The sequence below is a fragment of the Cryptotermes secundus genome, unplaced genomic scaffold (assembly GCF_002891405.2).
Source record: "Cryptotermes secundus unplaced genomic scaffold, Csec_1.0 scaffold584, whole genome shotgun sequence".
NCBI lineage: Eukaryota > Metazoa > Arthropoda > Insecta > Blattodea > Kalotermitidae > Cryptotermes > Cryptotermes secundus.
This window is the reverse complement of record NW_019735468.1, coordinates 2,127,551-2,145,226: the sequence shown is the minus strand read 5'-3', so window position 1 is coordinate 2,145,226 and position 17,676 is coordinate 2,127,551. Positions and strand designations below refer to the sequence as shown.

Sequence of the window (17,676 nt, the reverse complement as noted above, 5' to 3'; positions counted from 1 at the left end):
AAGAAACAAACAAAAATAAAGTAATAATCGATCAAATAAAGTAGTTCATTTTTAAACCCGAGTTTCTAAAGATATCCGTAAATGTACAGACTGCATTAGCAGCGGAAACACATCGAGCTGAAGGGCAGTAGCTGGAGGGGCAACTGAACATAGTAAAGTTACGTATGCTCCGAGTAGGAACATGATTGCCGGCCGTTTCGGAATAATAATAATAATAATAATAATAATAATAATAAAGGCAAAAGGGTAAAGTTGTCCCTGTGCTTAACTAATTAAGTACTACGCTATGAAGGCATATATGTGAGTGCATGAATAGATCCACATTTTCTTGACCTCGCACTAGTTGTAGCTGAGTGGTCAGCTTCACGCCTCAGCCGCTTTACCCCCTGAGAGAGAGCCTCCGGTACCCTCTGTATAGGAGGCTGGGTGAACCCCAGAGAAGGTCTGTACGACGTTTAGAAGAGAAAATTCTTGACCCTACTGTGACTCGAACTCCGAACCCTCGATCGTCTAGCCAGAACCTAGTCGCTATCCCGGGTCCAATAATAATAATAAATTGCANAGGGGGGGGGGGGGGGAGTATGTAAGCGGCGGAATTGGAGGCTTCAATCCTGAGCGGAAATGCTTCCATTGTGGGCCCTGCTTGACCGCCTCTGTGGTCTAGTGGTCCGAATTCATGGCTACAGATCCAGAGGACTCGGGTTCAATTCCCGGCGCCACCAGATTTTCTGAGAAGTTGTGGGTCTGAAACGGGACCCACTCAGCCTCATGAGGATAACTGAGGAAATATTTCAAGGAAACAGCGACTGCGGTCTGGAAAATCGAGATTATCTGCCGTGGGGATCCGTTGCGTTGAACACGTGATACCCTCTATCAGCAAAAGTTAACACTAATTTCGGCTCGGTCGGTATAGTTCGCTTGCGGAATACAGACCATTCTCCGTGCAGAATAAAGACGCAAGCGTAATTCATCTGGCAGTAATTAACAGTAACTACATCATTGTATTGATTACACTGACACGCGGAGCGCAAAACGAATCAGCCCCCAGACGGCAATCACTGCACAACTCAGAAGTTTAAAAGTTTTATTTTTATGCTCAAGATGTTCGGTGAAGAGAATGCTTTCTCTATTGCTTCACTATTTTTTCGATATATCTTAGAATAATCATCGCAGTCTTGAAAAATTAATAGACCTAACATGATACAATCGAATGGCTGCTAAGGACGCCCAGACATTAAGAAGCACAAAGTTGTAACATTAATTGATACCGCGGCTAAAGGAAATAGTACTCCAACCGAAAGCATAGACACATAAGTTATGACCTCCAGTACAAACTTGGAAATTCAGTTTAAATAACGGTGATTCATTTGTAGAATTAATTCAATTTTCATTAACAAATAGTACCATCTGCTTATATAACACATGGGAGTATAATATACATACACTGAATTGTGCCCAAAATATGTTTCATGTGCAGAAATACATGCAGCAATTTATTTCATGATATGTGTAGAACTATCGTCGAATCGATGAACAAGAATTGTGCATGGATGATAAACAATGGAAAGAAGCTGATTATATATATTCATTGTCCAGGGCATTTACTTCAATTCAAGGAAAGATCTTGGTTGGATTTTAGAAAATTTTAAGATCTCCATATTCTTAATTTTCCATTAAGAACATCAACTTACGTGTGACATATTATGGAAACAGGTAAAAGTACTTCCACGCATTGTCACAACTAAATATTTAACAAAGGCATGTGACTTCCGTAAAGAACACAATTATCCTCTAAAATATATCCATGGATTCTCTTACACATGCAAAGAAACTCAATTACACAAGAACATGTACTCCGAAATAATATTACTGATTTATTGTTGAAAACATTGGACGTAACTCAGATACTTATTTGACACACTCCAATAAATAAATTGAGGAAAATTATCCAACTTTATAAAAGTATTCTCTCTAGTAAATGTACAACAAAATGTATTATGTATCAGTATTATTATCATCAAATATAATTTTAACTTTCTCAAATATATTTTCAGTCAACTTTCAACTAAACTCAATAATAATAACTTAGGAATATTTCCAGCAATTGAAGGGTTGACTGAAAGAATGTTGCATTTGACTTTCAAACATATAAAAAATCTAAATCCGGTAGGAAAATTTCAGCGCTCTGAAATAAGGATTTCAGATTCGAATCCACCTAAAATATTTGGAACAGGAAGAAAAATAATTTTAAATAGAGCACAATTATTTATGAAGGAAAAAATATACGCCCAAGGCACAGTTACTTGGGAAAATAAATATAGTAATCAAATTTTGTTCACTGGCCTTTCAAATCCACCCGATACTACTAAAGAAATATAATCGTAATTTAGGTTTTTATGAATTACAGTCCCGCCGTAGTCTCAGGGACCCTGCCCCTTTTCCTACAGCATAGCAAGTGCCAGCGCGGCCTAAAGAATGTAGCTGTCCTGCGAAATCATTTTACTCGTCATGCGCACCGCAGCAGAGTGCAGGCAGGAAGATCAAGGGACTGGAACATAACTCGCAGCAAGTGATACAACTAGCACCGTGACTGGCTAGCAAGTAACTATCGAGCGAGGCGAGTGGCGCTGAGCGCTGACATGAGAGATAAGCAAAAACCAGGCGGGACTGCAGAACCCTGTATCAGTCTAAGACGCCCTTCAATTCTTGAAACGTTAGTGCAATACAAACTGACCTCGCAGAATGGCCATATTTCTAATTAGATCTAGTAATAATGTATTGTGTTGATACAAACGTACAGTACTTACAAAGCCGTGCTTGTCCGAGATGTTGTTGGTAAGCTTTAGCTTGTGGAACGACACCACTTTCTGCATCCACTGTTCCCCCGTGGATGGGGAATCTGGGTGGATGTACATCCTTTTGGGCATTTCGGGGTCTGCTTTCCCAGCCACCATCCACCGACTGGACATACAAAACACCCAAAATGCTAATGGGTCAAGAGTCATACAGTCGCACAGCAGACCCTTAGCAACATTGACGTCGTTAAGCTACAAGAAATTGCAAAAATAAAAGATTTTTTTTTTTTGCGGTGAAGCGAAAATCAAATGAAACATGGCCGAACGAACCACCTCTCTTATACTGAAATACTTTTACTGTTCAAAGTACCAAATATCAGAGTTATTACAGAATGTAAACTGAACCAGGCAGGAAGTAGATTAGTGTGATGAAACGGCATTTCAGAAGCAAGTCTTATGGAATTATTTATGTAGGCCCATCTTTGTATGATGAGGAGGAGAAGGAACATTCCATTACTGAGCAAAATTATTATTTTGAGGTGTGGAAGTATAAAAAATATACATTGTAACGTTTGTGGACTGCACAAAATTACTTTCAGGTTAACAACAAATTGGCAAAAATGTTCCTAATTTGGAAAACTAAGGCTAATATAAAATAGATAACCACATTCTGGTTTATTTCCTTTAATGTTACGAATGCTGAAGAACCTAAATCATTCCAAAACTTAAACAGAATCTGCAAGGATTCATGCAATGAGCCATTACGAACTACGTCACCCTACTGGACAACAATTGTCTACGTCACTAGCACAAATAAATTTTTTAATTATGGTAAAATTTTTGTTATTGCGCAGAGACATATCTTTACTCGTAAAATGCATGACCAGAAAAAAAAAATAATATTCGTAATTCCCATCACGTATCTTCTATTCAACAGATATAATTCCAGAATAAATTTTATTATTTCAAAATGAAATCGGCGCTGTCTACTTCATTACACCAGCCAGCTCGAAGTGTGAACGTATATGCATGTTGTCCAGGTTACGGTGGCCAAGCTAGACCAGACAGACAAATATTCACACTGAAGATGGAGCGCATGCTGCTCACAGAGCTCGACTAACAAAAAGGCCCGACAAATTTATCTTTCCGATCCAAGTCATATATTTACAAGCTGCCATCTTTGTTTTTTCTATGTACAGGGGAAGAGTCTCCAATTGGTACACTTGTCTTTAGGCAACAGATGAATTTGTTTCACAATTGACGCGATAAAGAATTTGGAGCTCTGTAAGCTGATTGGTCGATCTGTGTACATAAACGACCAATAAGGTTAAAGAACTTTTTGAACGAGCTTACGTGCTGTGGTGGACAATTTTAAAACATCAAAATTCTGTCCATTTTTTTAAAACATACGTATTTTTCTTTTATCTGATAAATCATTACAAATTTCATATTTCAGAGGGAAAGTATTTTATGGTTTCAATTCTTTAACTTTTTTCTTTTCTGTTTTTGAGAATAATTTTTATTGCTTTTCTTTGTACCTGTTGTGGAATTTATATCTGCAGTCATCAGCTGCCACGATGTCCATAAGTAGGATGTATTTGGCCTTTTTATCAAGTCCTGTTACCCGAACTTTGTAGGCAGGGAACATGCGCCTGTGAAGAAATACAAACAGTGACTTTTATTTAGAGCAGTTGGTATACCTGTTGTGAAACTTGTATCTGTAGTCATCAGCTGCCACTATATCCAACAGCAGAATGTATTTCGCTTTCGAGTCCAAACCGCATACACGGAACTTCATTTGTGGGAACATTTGCCTGAAAAATAATTGAAAAACATGCAGAGGAAAAGAGATTATGGAACTTCATGTAGGTGAGTCGAACGTTTTCTTTTTTGTTTCACTACGAAACATTTCTTTCGTTCACATTTCTTGAGAAAACTTAGTTCAGAAGGATTCTAAAAAAATTAGTCTTATGTGCCTACATAAATTTTCTGAAAGTGATATCTGGTTACTACAGCTAACCTAACGAGCCATTATTTTAATCTATTTTTCTAACATGAAATGCACACAAAATTTGAGAATAAAAACGCGGAAAATTTAAGTAAAGAGGCGAATACTATTTAAATTAATCTGGGAGAAATGATGTGTGAAGCTGTGAACTCAATTAATCTAGTACAAAACTCGTCTTTGACGATCATGCATGTCAATGCAGTACAAATCTGGATTAATTTACACGAGCACAGAGTCCAGTGACGGTTTTCATGAATACGTTGATGAATCTTCGGGTTCCATAAACTAAGGGAATTTCTGGACCAGCTGAGTAAAAATAGACTTTTCAATATGAAATTGTATTTAGTGATGTACACTTCATCATTTGAAGTATGCCGTTTAAAAACAACTTCCTAATTCACTCCAATTTATGATCTATCGCCCACAACAAGTGGAAGATTTCTGTTAGTAAGGCAAGAAAGCATGTAGTCATTTCATTTCCCTTCCTGTGGGGAAGTTAAACTGTTGTAATCATGAAGCCGTATCATATATGCAATTGTATATTCTGTTATATTCTTGGAATATAAAGTAAGACTTCATTGGTACAAAGAATGTGTTGCAATTTGCTGTGTAAACGCCAGCACTACAGGACGAAGAGAGACGTGTGGACCTACACAATACTTGGCCACTTTATTTATATAAATGAAAGTGTATTACGAATCCTCGTTAATTACGTCTTTCACAGAGCTGTGGTAACGCAGTCAGTATAGCGGCGGGCTACTGGTTGAACGACCGAAGATTAGGAGTTTGAACCGCGGTGGGGTCAAGAATTTTCACTTCTCCATGTAGCCCAGACCGACTATGGGGTCCACCCAAGTTCCTATCCAATGCGTACCGGGGGCTCTTTCCCTAGGGGTAAAGCGACCGGGTAGTGAAACTGACCACTCACTTCTAATTGCTACCGAGGTCAATAAAACGTGGGTCTATACATCCATTACCCTATACGCCTATATGAACTAGTGCTTAATTAGTTAAGTACAGGGACAATTTTACCTTTCACATTTACAGGCAATATTCAAGATGCATTTGTAGTGCTAAAAGTTTGAAGAGTTTTATTTTATATTCTTGGACGTATTCATATTCAAGAATTGTCTGCTTATTTATAAGCACACTTAAGACAAATTAGGCTAACATATGAAACGTCTCAGTCCAGTGAGTGGACAGCATTGCTGCCTCTTGTGCGAGAAATTTCGACTTCGGATCCTGGCCCGCAGACCGACTATCATATTCTCGTGATTTCCCTCAGTCATTCAAGGCAAATGACGGAGTACTCCATTAAAATAGGCGAAGAACGCTTCTTGCAAATTCATTATTTTTTCTGTGTTTCGATATTAGAGGCGTATACTCTACTCTGCTCACAGCGTTATTCAATAAATCATACGTAAATAAATAAATAAATACAATGTTCACTTACGACTTAGTTGTAATGTAACATAAAAAACGCATTTGTCCTCTCCAGGTAATTCTCTACTTCGCCCCAATAAAAGTTCCTTTCGCGAACCTACAGAACACCCAGAAACAAGAAAAGACCACAGATCATATGGGATGTGGTTTCCAATGGGGCATTCATATGAAAATAGATAGGCACGAGGGAGGAAGGCAGTTTCCTTGAGGGAAAACGAGTTGCAAAGATCTAAATGGTAATTAAGCTTATAAATATTGTTTGTAAATTCAGGATGGAGAAATGAAATGTTAGCTTTTATGCATACTGTATTTATTCTTGGTTTATTTAAAGAAGTTCCACACGGCTCAAATTATAAGGCACTACCCAAACATAAAAATGTATACTTTTCTTTAAAAACAAAATATGTTATTTTAAGATTAGATTACTTCACGGACAGAATCCAAACATTTCAAACAACGGGAATTACATAAAGAAAAGTACAGAGAAACCATTACTTTGCTGTAATATTCCGAAAAAATATGTGGCTATTAAACATGTATAAGTACTTAACAACAGTACTTAGTAATGGACATTGTTTTAATAAAATATACAATAAAATATATGTATAAGTTTCGAATGTATTAGAACTTGTGAGAAACTTCACAAGGGGACTTGCATTAAATTTTAATATCCATCAGAAATATCCTTAAAGTTTACATTCCTCAAGGCAATATTTTCAGACCATTTTAAGCGCAGTAATTTTTTGTTACCCTGTTATTGATGTACCGACAATAAATAAATAATTTTTTCAAGATCCAGGGCCAAGGCAAAACATCAAATTAATAACTATTAAATATTGCTGAACCTGACAACAAGGTTGTGGCAATGAAACATTGGTCCTGCAAGGCTGTTCGAAAATTATTCTTCTCTTAGGGACTTTATGTTTATGTTTCACGTCAGATGATTCATGTTTAGACCTACGAATGACATGCAGATTGGTTGGAAGCACAGAGTCCTCTCACATAAGATGGAAAGAAGCAGCCTCAACGTAAAGTAATAATCACACGACTTTTTTTCAGAGATGAATATTTCTGAAAATGTTTTCTCTTGTAATATTATATTTGAGCATCCTGTTACACTCGCACAATATATATAAGACAAACACCGTCTTAAGTGTAACAATTTTACTGTAGTTCTTTCTTCTTTCCCCTCACTCCACACTACATGTTTCGGCCCTAAATGGCCATCATCAGGTGTGTATTCTTACGTAGCTGTTACACTGCCTGTTTTAATTTTAAAATTTGAAAAAGGAAAAGAACAGAAGTTTTATAGATACTTTAACTTGAATTAAATTTTTAAAAAAGGGCTAAATAGAAATCAAAATTAACGCGTGTAGGTTAACAAACAGTTTATACAATTAGAAAGACTGGTGATTTTAAATTTTAACAGGCAGTGTAACAGCTACGTAAGAATACACACCTGATGATGGCCATTTAGGGCCGAAACATGTAGTGTGGAGTGAGGGGAAAGAAGAAAGAACTACAATAAAATTGTTACACTTAAGACAGTGTTTATCTTATATATATTGTTTTCTCTTGTATTTATACTCGACCACATGTTGGATTAGGAGCTCAGGAAATAGAAACACGGCTTATTCCAGTGTTCACTCCTATACTCACACCTATCAACGAAACCAGAATTACTTCCTTCTGGCCATAATGCAACATTATTTCATATTCATATCACTTCTGTACATAATTAACAATCTATACAGTTCTAGATGAGATCAATAAAATCCCTTGAAAATTATTTCGTTTCAGTTCGTGGATTGTTACATGAGTGGTGATGCAGTATGAAATACTACTCGCCTTCTATCCAAATTTGTTTCGGATACGTCATCTCTTGACAAGGCGACCATACGGAAGAAAAGTCATGTGTCCAAATTCATTCATTCATCTGTAATCTGTGAAGACAATAGGTCCACAGTCTCTTCCAAAACAATTCCTCCACTTAATGCGATCTAGAGCTTTCTCCTTCAAATGACAGTATCCTCTTCTGTCCCCAAGGTCATCCAGCATCTTCTTACGTCTTCTTCCTCGTCTTCTGGTCACTTCTATCCACCCCTCTATCTTTCCTTCAAGAACTCCTTTTAGAAGGCAGTTACCGCGTAGGATATGACCAATCCAATTAGCCTTCCGTTTTCTTATTTCGTGTAGGATATTCCTCTGCTCACTGACTCTAATTAACACTTCTTCATTTCTCACATAATCGGTCCAACTGATCTTCTCCATCCTTCTCCAACACCACATTTCGAAGCTTTCCATGTGTTTCTGATCTACTGCCCCAAGTGTCCAAGTTTCAGCCCCGTACAAAGCAATGCTCCAAATGTAACACTTCACTATTTTATTTCTCAAATTTAAGTCCAATTTGCTGGTAAAAAGTGTCGATTTTTATTCCCATTTTATGTGGTAAACACAATGCATAACTTTCTAATGATGCCATAATTGTGTACGTCACAATGTGATGGCGGTCAACCCTCAGAGATACTTTACTCGCACACTGTGTTGCAGTCTATGCGCAGACGCTTGTTACTATGTCGTCATGTGTATCTCAGCAGCCTTCAGAGTCGGTAGTAGTTACTAGTAGGAATGTCAGATGGCAGCAATAAACAATTGCGAACTCTATGTTGGAGTCTGTATTGAAGCGTCCACAAATGCCTTCGAGAAACATACACTTTCCCGGTCAGGTAAGTTAAAAGTGTCCCTGCGCTTAACTAATTAAGCACTACTTCATGAAGGAGTATGGGGCAATAGATGTATACATCCACATTTTCTTAACCTCAGCAATAGATGGAGGTGAGTGGTCAGCTTCACGCCCCTGCCGCTTTACCCACGAGGAAAGAGCCCCCGGTACCCATTAGATAGGGTGAGCCCAAGAACCGGTCTGGAGGATTTGGAGAAGAGAAAATTCGTGACCCTACTGGGACTCGAACTCCGACCCCTCGGTCGTTCAGTCCGTAGCTAATTTCTATACGAATGCGCTCTCCCGTCTATTTCACCTTCCTGGATCTTTCAGTTTCATAACTTGCATTTTCAGTTAAGTCATGATATTGGAGTATTCCTTATGGGCTACAATCAGGAACTGGTGGAGGTAAAATACGTAGAACCCGGCTCAATTACAAATATGGAACCCCCACCCCACATAATACAACAAATTATATAGAAAACATATATTAATATTATTAAAATGTATTCCTAAGTAATCATCTCGAGAAACATAAGGCAAGTGACGGGGCGGCCATTGAAAAGTGTTTTTATCTGAAATTGTCTAAGCAGCAAAAAGAAATGGCGGCGAAAGATCAAGAATTCAATGAATGACAATTCCTACATGTTTGTTAACTTAATGCGATTTTTTAATTAAATAATAGTCTGTTTGGGCCTTCCTAGGCCAGGAGATAAGAGCCGGGATAGCGACTGGCTATGGGCCAGGCGTCGGAGATCGAATCCCGGTAGGGTCAAGGATTCTCTTTTCTCCAAGTCGTCCAGACCTGCTCTGGAGTCCATTCAACCTCATTTGCAATGGGTAACCAGGGCTCTTTCACAGAGGGTTAAACGGCCGGGGAGTGAAGCTGACCACTCACCTCCAACTAGTATCGAGGTCAAGAAAATATGGATCTATACATCCACTCCTACACACGCCTTCATGGCATAGTGCATAATTAGTTAAGCACAAGGACAACTTTATCTTACCTAGGCCACGAGATGGGTCAAATGAACCTGCTGTTCCCCCCCCCCCATATACTGGCCTCGTTATAATATTTACGTGGCTCACAGAAAAATAACTACAATGTGACTAAGTGCGGTGTTAATTGCAAATATTTCACACTGAAATTTCAACGAACTTCATGATTGTCCTACAACAGATATTTCAACTTGTTGCGAAACTCTCGCATATTCTAGACAGTAAAACGAACGTCGTGGCAAATAGCCTCGTGAGGGCCTTGCACGAAAGAAAATAACGCATCATGTTCTCTTTTTTTTTTTTTTTTTTCATCTGATCTCTTACTTGCCTCCTAAGAAGGCTTCTTTTTCGGAGCTTTCTGAATATATGAAATCATTACTGTCGGCATGGGAGAAGAAAGACCTACTTTCCGTGCTCGCTGAAGCCCTTAAATCTGGAATAAAGTGCTCCATGATACTTTGGCGCTTCGACAACAGGAAGATGATGCGGGCTTAGTATAATACCAGGTAGCAGTACAGAGTGTTCAAAAATTCTTTTACCTACTTTTATAAGCACCCAGGAATTTTGGCGTAATTTTAATTTCGTGAATATTTTTAGAAAACCGGAATTAACGGCCGTGGGAATCCGTTGCGCTCACCACGCGACACCCTCTATCCTCAAAACTTGGCACTAACTTCACTGACAAGCGGCGGTCGCTAGGTCGGTATAGTTTGCTTGCGGACTAAAGGCCACGTAGTTTGTGAATATTTCTATTTGGTTGAAGATATAGGCCTATGTTTTATCATATAAAAATAATACTAAGTAATTTGAGATTCGAATTTTTATGATGCCCATCCCTTGTAGTGTACTTAGACTAACGGTGCATTTATGTGTAATTCCTACTATAAAATTATTTAATTATTCAAGTTACAGTTCATTATGAAGAGGATATTATATACACAAATTCTTAATTTCGTTTATTCTCCTAATTTAAGCTTTGTATTAATAGCTTAATTAACTCATCATCTAATGGGTTCGAATAACGCTTCAGACTCTGCTATTCTGGTACATTTCTTCAGGAAGCCTATGGTAGGTCGCACACAGGCATGCGTCAAGACATGTAACAGTCAAGACACGATCTCTGTGACGTGACACAAAGAAAGGAATACACTTGAAACGAATGAGATTATGAAACCCGCCGCACGCCGGTCTGAGTCATGATACTGACGTCGTCTTCATGCTGACGAATCACGAATGAAACAAGATTGCGTCTTTTGTCTCATGTCTTGACGCAGTTGGTGTGCGGCCGTCCGACAGCCACTTACTCCTTCGTTCCGGCTTCAGTAACATCATTGGAAATTTATACTTATTATTCACCAAGCAGAACAAGTGCACTGATGATCTCCGTGAAATCCTTCGGCCTCTAATCGTGTTCCCTTCTTTCTCTTCTTCAAACGCGATACAAGTAAATTACGTGTAGGTTCAAATCGTTTCCCACGAAAATCATTTAAAATCATTGCCAGATGTAGGTACAGATTTCAACTTGGAATTACTGTGTTTTTGGACTTTGGCCACCTTCTGGTATTCCAAGGAACACAGCGTTTCGGAAACTGGATCTGAGAGACACATATTATGCTGGTTCGGTTAGAACAGCTTAACTTCAATCACTTGATCAACCAATCAACTGACTAACATGGTAAAAACCCCAGTAGTTCCGGGTGTTGTAGACCATTGTCAGAACCGTTTAGAATCTACAATTTTCAACTTGTACAATATAAGAGTTCTATCGACTTGGTGGGGAATAAATGGTAATTGTTTCTGGAATGTGATGCCGTGTAATTTGGTAGAGATTTACCTACCTGCTTCCTATTTTTTGGTAAATTCTATCCTGGTTCTCCGCATGTGTGCTTTATCACAATTTTTAATGCATATATTCTTTTCATCCCAATCAGAATTACCCTTGCCTCAGGTAATTAATTAGCTGTAGTGAATCTGACAGTGGTTGTCTAGTGACTGAGGTTAGCTCTTTCCAAGTGACGCAACATGGTGTCTTCTCTCCCTCGTCTGAGGATGAAAACAGAACCAGTTTCCGAAACGTCGTGTTCTTTAGTTTTAGAATACTGAACAATGAACGAAGTCCAAAAACCCAGTAATTCTTAGTATTTCTACTTGCTGCTTACTTCCTCCTCTTAAATAAAGATGAAGGTAGTAAGTTACTCCGAAACGTACGAGTCTACACGGTGTCACATACTAGAAGACAGTGTTTTCATATTCACGGAAGTGGAGATGTCAGATCTCAGTCCGCAGACGGTAATACCAGAGTTCCGCGGTTTTGGGACCACCTTGTAGCGTTGCAGAAGGGTGCTCTCACATGGCGCTGGGGTGAAAGCGGCCAGTGGAGCGATGTGGTGACATTGCCAGCTGCTTAGAGCTTCAATAGAATCATCTCGAACCCGCCCGCTCGTCAGACAAACAAGTAGCGAACATGGAGGCGACTCCTGTTTGAGCCGTATCGGTCTCAACCCTCGCGATATTAATGGCAAAGGTAAAGCTAAAGCTATCCCTGTAACAGCTCATGAAGGCCCATAAGGTTGTGAGACGTCGAGGATCCCAGATGGCGGTAATGTTGTCAGTCTTAAGCGCCCGCCGCCCTTTACCCATTAGGAATATTCCTGTTAGAGGTTCAGTCGACCTCAGGGCCATAGTGCGGTTGGAAGGTTTAGGTAAATTGAAGAAATCAACCTCCTCGCCATATTACAAGTCATAATGAGACAAATTGTATGCGGCGCCAGAAGTCTTGCTTCACACGTACACGGCGTGATTTACGAGCAGTTTTGTCAGATAAATATATCAACTTTCCCAGTAACTTGCTTGGCTAGTACTACGCTACGAGGGCGTAGGTTGGGTATGGAAGTACAGCTCCACGAATTATTAGCCATGGTGCTGATTATGTGTGAGTGATCAGTTCCATGTTATGTCGTCACCAGTACTGGTTTCTGGCCTAGGTCAGTGCCAGTTCCTCTTACTTATAGGAAAGTTTACGAGCACCTGAGTCTTCTCAGACTCTCGGGAATATTCCTTTACCATAGGCTACTACCTCTCATGCTAGTATCAATATAACACTCGACTAATAGTTAAAAATCACTGCAACGTATTGAATTTCGACGCTACATAACTTCAGAAACTGATACATCATTTTAAAGTAACCAACAGACATTAATCCGCAGCGTTACCTTTCGCAGTACCGCCTCTGTGGTCTAGTGGTCAGAGTTCCTGCCTACAGATCCAGAGGTCCGGGTTAGATTCCCGGCGCTACCAGATTTTCTGAGAAGTAGTGGGTCTGGAACGAAGTCCACTCAGCCTCGTGAGGATAATTGAGGAGCTATTTTAAGGGAATAGCGGCTTCGGTCTAGAAAACCGAAATTAACAGCCGTGGGGGATTCTTTGCGCTGACCACGCAACACCCTCTATCCTCTAAAGTTTGCACTAACATGGCCCACAAGCGGCTGTCGCTCAGTCGGTTTGTTGGCTTGAGGACTAAAACCACGGAGTTTGTTTCTGTTGTTGTTGTTACCTTTTGCAGTATTGGCAGGTCCAAGGGAAAGCTTATGCGTTTCCGTACAAAGAGTTCGGTGATTAATTCTTAAGTTATTTAAGGACGCTGAGATGGGTAGAGATGGAAGTGGGGGTAGCTTATTTTAAGGGAAAACATCAATGACGTTAGTAATACAGGCGAGATTCGAACTACATGCCAACTGAATTCATATTTGATGCTTTAGAAATAAACTAAGCTTCTTGTTGTGCTTTACAGTTTGTTAAAAAAATCCGTAATATTTATGTAGGAATAATCCAATAGACAATGACCATTTACTTAGTCACCCCTATGCGATGACGGCTTTGAAATTCATGATTTCGGGTTACCATAGCAACAAATTCTCAAGCGTTAATACATACATGAACAATTTCGTATGTTTAAGCAATCTACCGACGGAAATTTTTTAATGTCTAATAATGTTCTACTTTTTTGTGTTATAGACCTAATTATTTCTATAACTCTGCTAACCCACGTGTGGGTTGACAAGCCTACTAAATTATGTCTACGGATATGAGGAAGCACATCCCCAAAATACGATTTTCAAATAACAAATACACTTTTAGACGCATTCTGTTTTATCTCAAACATTTTACCTAAACTTTTGTTTTGGAGACGTTTTATGAGAACACATCCTTAAAGTTGTCTCCTTTGTGAAAAATGTTATAAATTAACAATTTCATAAATGTTTTCTAAACGGGTGGGTAAAACTACGCGTTCTATTCTTGTTTTTCAACTCTCTTATTTAAAGAACGCAAGTTTCTTGTGAACACATTTTAAAGAAATTCATTTACTTTTTATTTAGTAGAACTTGCGAGTAAAAAGAACACTTCTTTTCCCCTTCAAATTACTGTATAGAAACTGAATTCTCTCACATATCTTTTAAGCACCTATACTTAATTATTGAACGAGCGCTTGTTTTTTTCTGAAACACTCCGTTACAAACAAACATTTCTGTTCTTTAACGGTTCTATATTCTGGGATGCAATTCTGTGTAGTCTTAATNCCAAAACCCAGAAGACTGCTTTCTTCATAGTCACCGCCGTGAAAGCCTCAAATCTTACTTAATATGACTTAACTGAGGCTCCGGAGGAAAGCACATTCTACATCGTCACTTAGAAAAGTAAGTCACATAAACCTAAAGAAGAAAGGAGCAACCAAAGAATATTGCTTGGCTTTACTCTCCGATCTTGAAGTTTGGAAACAGTGAGATCCTCCGAAACGTCGACAAATTTCTATCCGACTACATGGTCTCACATACCGCAGCGGTGAGAGTCTCAAATCCAAAGTTCTCAGCAATTTTCCTTTGTTCCAGCCGATGTAATCTTTTCAAAATGCGCAACAATGTTCAGAATACGTTATCTAGTCAGAATTCAATGTCTCAAGATTGTTTATAAGTGTACTTAATTTCTCTTTTTAATTATACATGGAAATGCCTTAAAATGAGGCAACGGGCTTACTAGCGGACGGATACTAATGAATTATTTTGTGCACACATTTCTCAAACTTAGGCATACGTATCAAATTCTTATATTAAATTATAACATATATTTTGATTGTGCGAACTTAATGCGTTTGTTTGATTTGTCTTTCACCCCAGTTGTTTGGAACATGTAAAGAAGCGTAAAGTTTTCGTCTATGAAAGCCACGAGGGTCTGTCTTGCAAGGAACATGTATAATTTGTATCGAGAACCAAGCCACTCATCAATATTTCAGTAGCCAAGGCTTCCCATACGTCAAGTTTCTCAGAAGGCCTGTTAACCAACAAAACAAGAAGCGGAAACCGTAACATCGCGCTATGTGAGAACGAAAAATTAACCCCATCGTCAATGCAGTAGATCCTAAATTCACAAAACCTAACTTTCAGAATAAATCATAACTTTTTTCTTCAATAGAATATTAGGTGCTCGAAATATAAACTTATTTAAAAAAGAAGTGTCAAAACGGATCGTGTTAAGGTGATTTAATTGGGGTGAAGAAACGTCTTCCTTCATGTAGGACTTAAGCCCCTTTTGAAGAAGAAGAGACATGCACTCAGTACCACCGCCTCTTCTTCCAAAAAGAAAAAAAAAAACGAAAAACAGAAATTATTTATTTATTTGTTTTCCATGCAGCTAACCCTGGCGCCATGGTCTATAGGGACGCCAGCGGGGGGTGAAATGCACCCTTGTTATCCAGGTAAGACTTGGCAAGCACTAAAGGAAGCACCGGTACAGTCTGTTACATATTAACATGAACCCTTTCTTTCTGAGCCCGCCGGAAAATATCCAAACATGGAATGGGCTTAAATTTTAGGACTACTCTTGAGTTTCTTAATAAACAATGAACAAATCTGGCATAGTTAGAATTATGTGACAACCGCGCGTCACCGTTAGGTGGTTCGCATTCATGCTCTGTATTTTGAAACTCCTTGATTCGAATCCAACTATCTTGAGGGAGGTTTTTATTCATCGTCCTCAGTATCTCTGAAAAATATCAAGAAAATAATTTAAAAGGGCATGGATGGTTCTTTTTAAGTCGTCACAGCAGCTTGATACTAATATGGAATATGCAACTGTCAAAGCACTGCTAGTTATAATTAGAAAGGAGATTACCATAAGAGTTATATATGATAAGGCCGCGCCATAGCTCAAGAGGTTAGTCGCTGGCTTCCACCGCGGCGGCCCGGGTTCGATCTCGGGTCTGGTCAAGTAGGATTTGTGGTGAACAAAGTGGCTATGGGGCAGGTTTTCTCCGAGTACTTCGGTTTCCCCTGCCAATCTTCTTTCCACCAATTGTTCCACAATCAACCTCACCTATCATCTGGGGCTGGTACAATAGGCCGGAAATGGCCGCAGTACAAAGGACTTAGTTCCACCCCATTAGCAATATAAAATAAAAAATATATATGTTAAACAGTGACGAAAGTAAGGAATTAGGGACTGGCAGTCATTCAGGATATAAAAATTGTTTCGGCAATGCTCTCCGGATCTCAGATGTCACGCATCCTCACAAAAGTTGGCTGTTAAAAGTATTCGCAATAGATTTTTGCAATATCCATTTTAAGATTAAAGTTCTCTGTGGCTTATCTCAAAAGGGTTCTTCTGTGATGATTTCAACATAAAAGTCATATGCTCCAATCTCACTTATCAAATCCTTGCCACACATCTTGTGGTCGAAAGTCTACTTCACTAAAGTACACATACATAAATACTACAAATGCTGTCCTTAATATCGTGTTCGAAAATTCTGGTAATTGTTTTAGACCAAAAGTTCGGTGCATAGTGGTGCGTCGGTTGGATCTACAGAAAACACAGCTTCTTCAGTTGTTGCGTGTTGGGCCGTGTTTACAGAGCTGTTGCCTGCCAACGCGTTGATCGAATGCTTTACAATACTTTATTCATATTCAAATTTCAGGCTTGTGCAGAATATCAAAGAAACTGCAAAGGTCGTCCTAAGTAGGTCTATTTGTAGCAATAGAAATGCAGGAACAAGCATACAGAGTATAGCAGATGCTTTGCCGAATAGAGTAAAATATTCTTCACCCACATATTCTCTTACAGAAATGATATAAATTATCATTTTATGTGGAGCTGACATCACCCCATTAAAAGTAAAAGTTAAATCATTTTTTATTTCTCAGTCTTCACTGCATTGAAGTATAGCTACCCGTTTTTCGGAGCAATCTACTGTTTACATTTTCAGGGTAGAAGATATTTACGTTTTAAACCTGGAATATAAAACTGCTAATTATCCGTAAATGATTGTAATCGCCTAATGGAATAAACAGCATCAAAATCCGGAAATTATAATCTAAAATTTCAGCCCTATTGTTTAAAATATTTCGCTCTTAACAGGAGAAATATTGGCATGAAATTAAAAGTTTCCGACTGTACTGCAAAGCGCCCTGGCCATCGGTCATTGCAGTAACATCCCCCCGACCAGTCAATGAACTAGCTGGCGCCACACAACCCCATTGTTCTAGGCGACAGAGTATCCATAAAACTGTCAGCTGCCCATCGTCAACCCATAACCAAAAATATTACAGTTACTTTTGTTAGACCTGGTGCGTTTTATTCCTTTACAACTCCGAGAGCTGTAACACCGTCGGCTTGTTCTAACATTTCTTGGCTCCAGGACTACATGCACGATGACGGAT

At 38.9% G+C, this 17,676-nt stretch overlaps 1 protein-coding gene across 8 annotated transcripts in view; it reads right to left on the bottom strand.

Annotated features, from left to right (window-relative positions):
* LOC111869376 (optomotor-blind protein) overlaps positions 1–17,676 on the bottom strand; it is a 276,854-nt gene that overhangs the window by 133,890 nt on the left and 125,288 nt on the right. For 6 of the 8 annotated variants that reach the window (XM_033753400.1, XM_023860866.2, XM_033753401.1 and 3 more), the window contains 2 exons: positions 4,496–4,609; positions 2,799–2,961 (listed from right to left, as the gene is read on the bottom strand). In XM_033753400.1, the coding sequence (XP_033609291.1) occupies positions 2,799–2,961; positions 4,496–4,609 (277 nt within the window). Of the gene's footprint in view, positions 1–2,798; positions 2,962–4,333; positions 4,448–4,495; positions 4,610–17,676 lie in introns of all 8 variants that reach the window. The other 2 variants (XM_023860869.2, XM_023860865.2) reach the window with 2 other exon arrangements.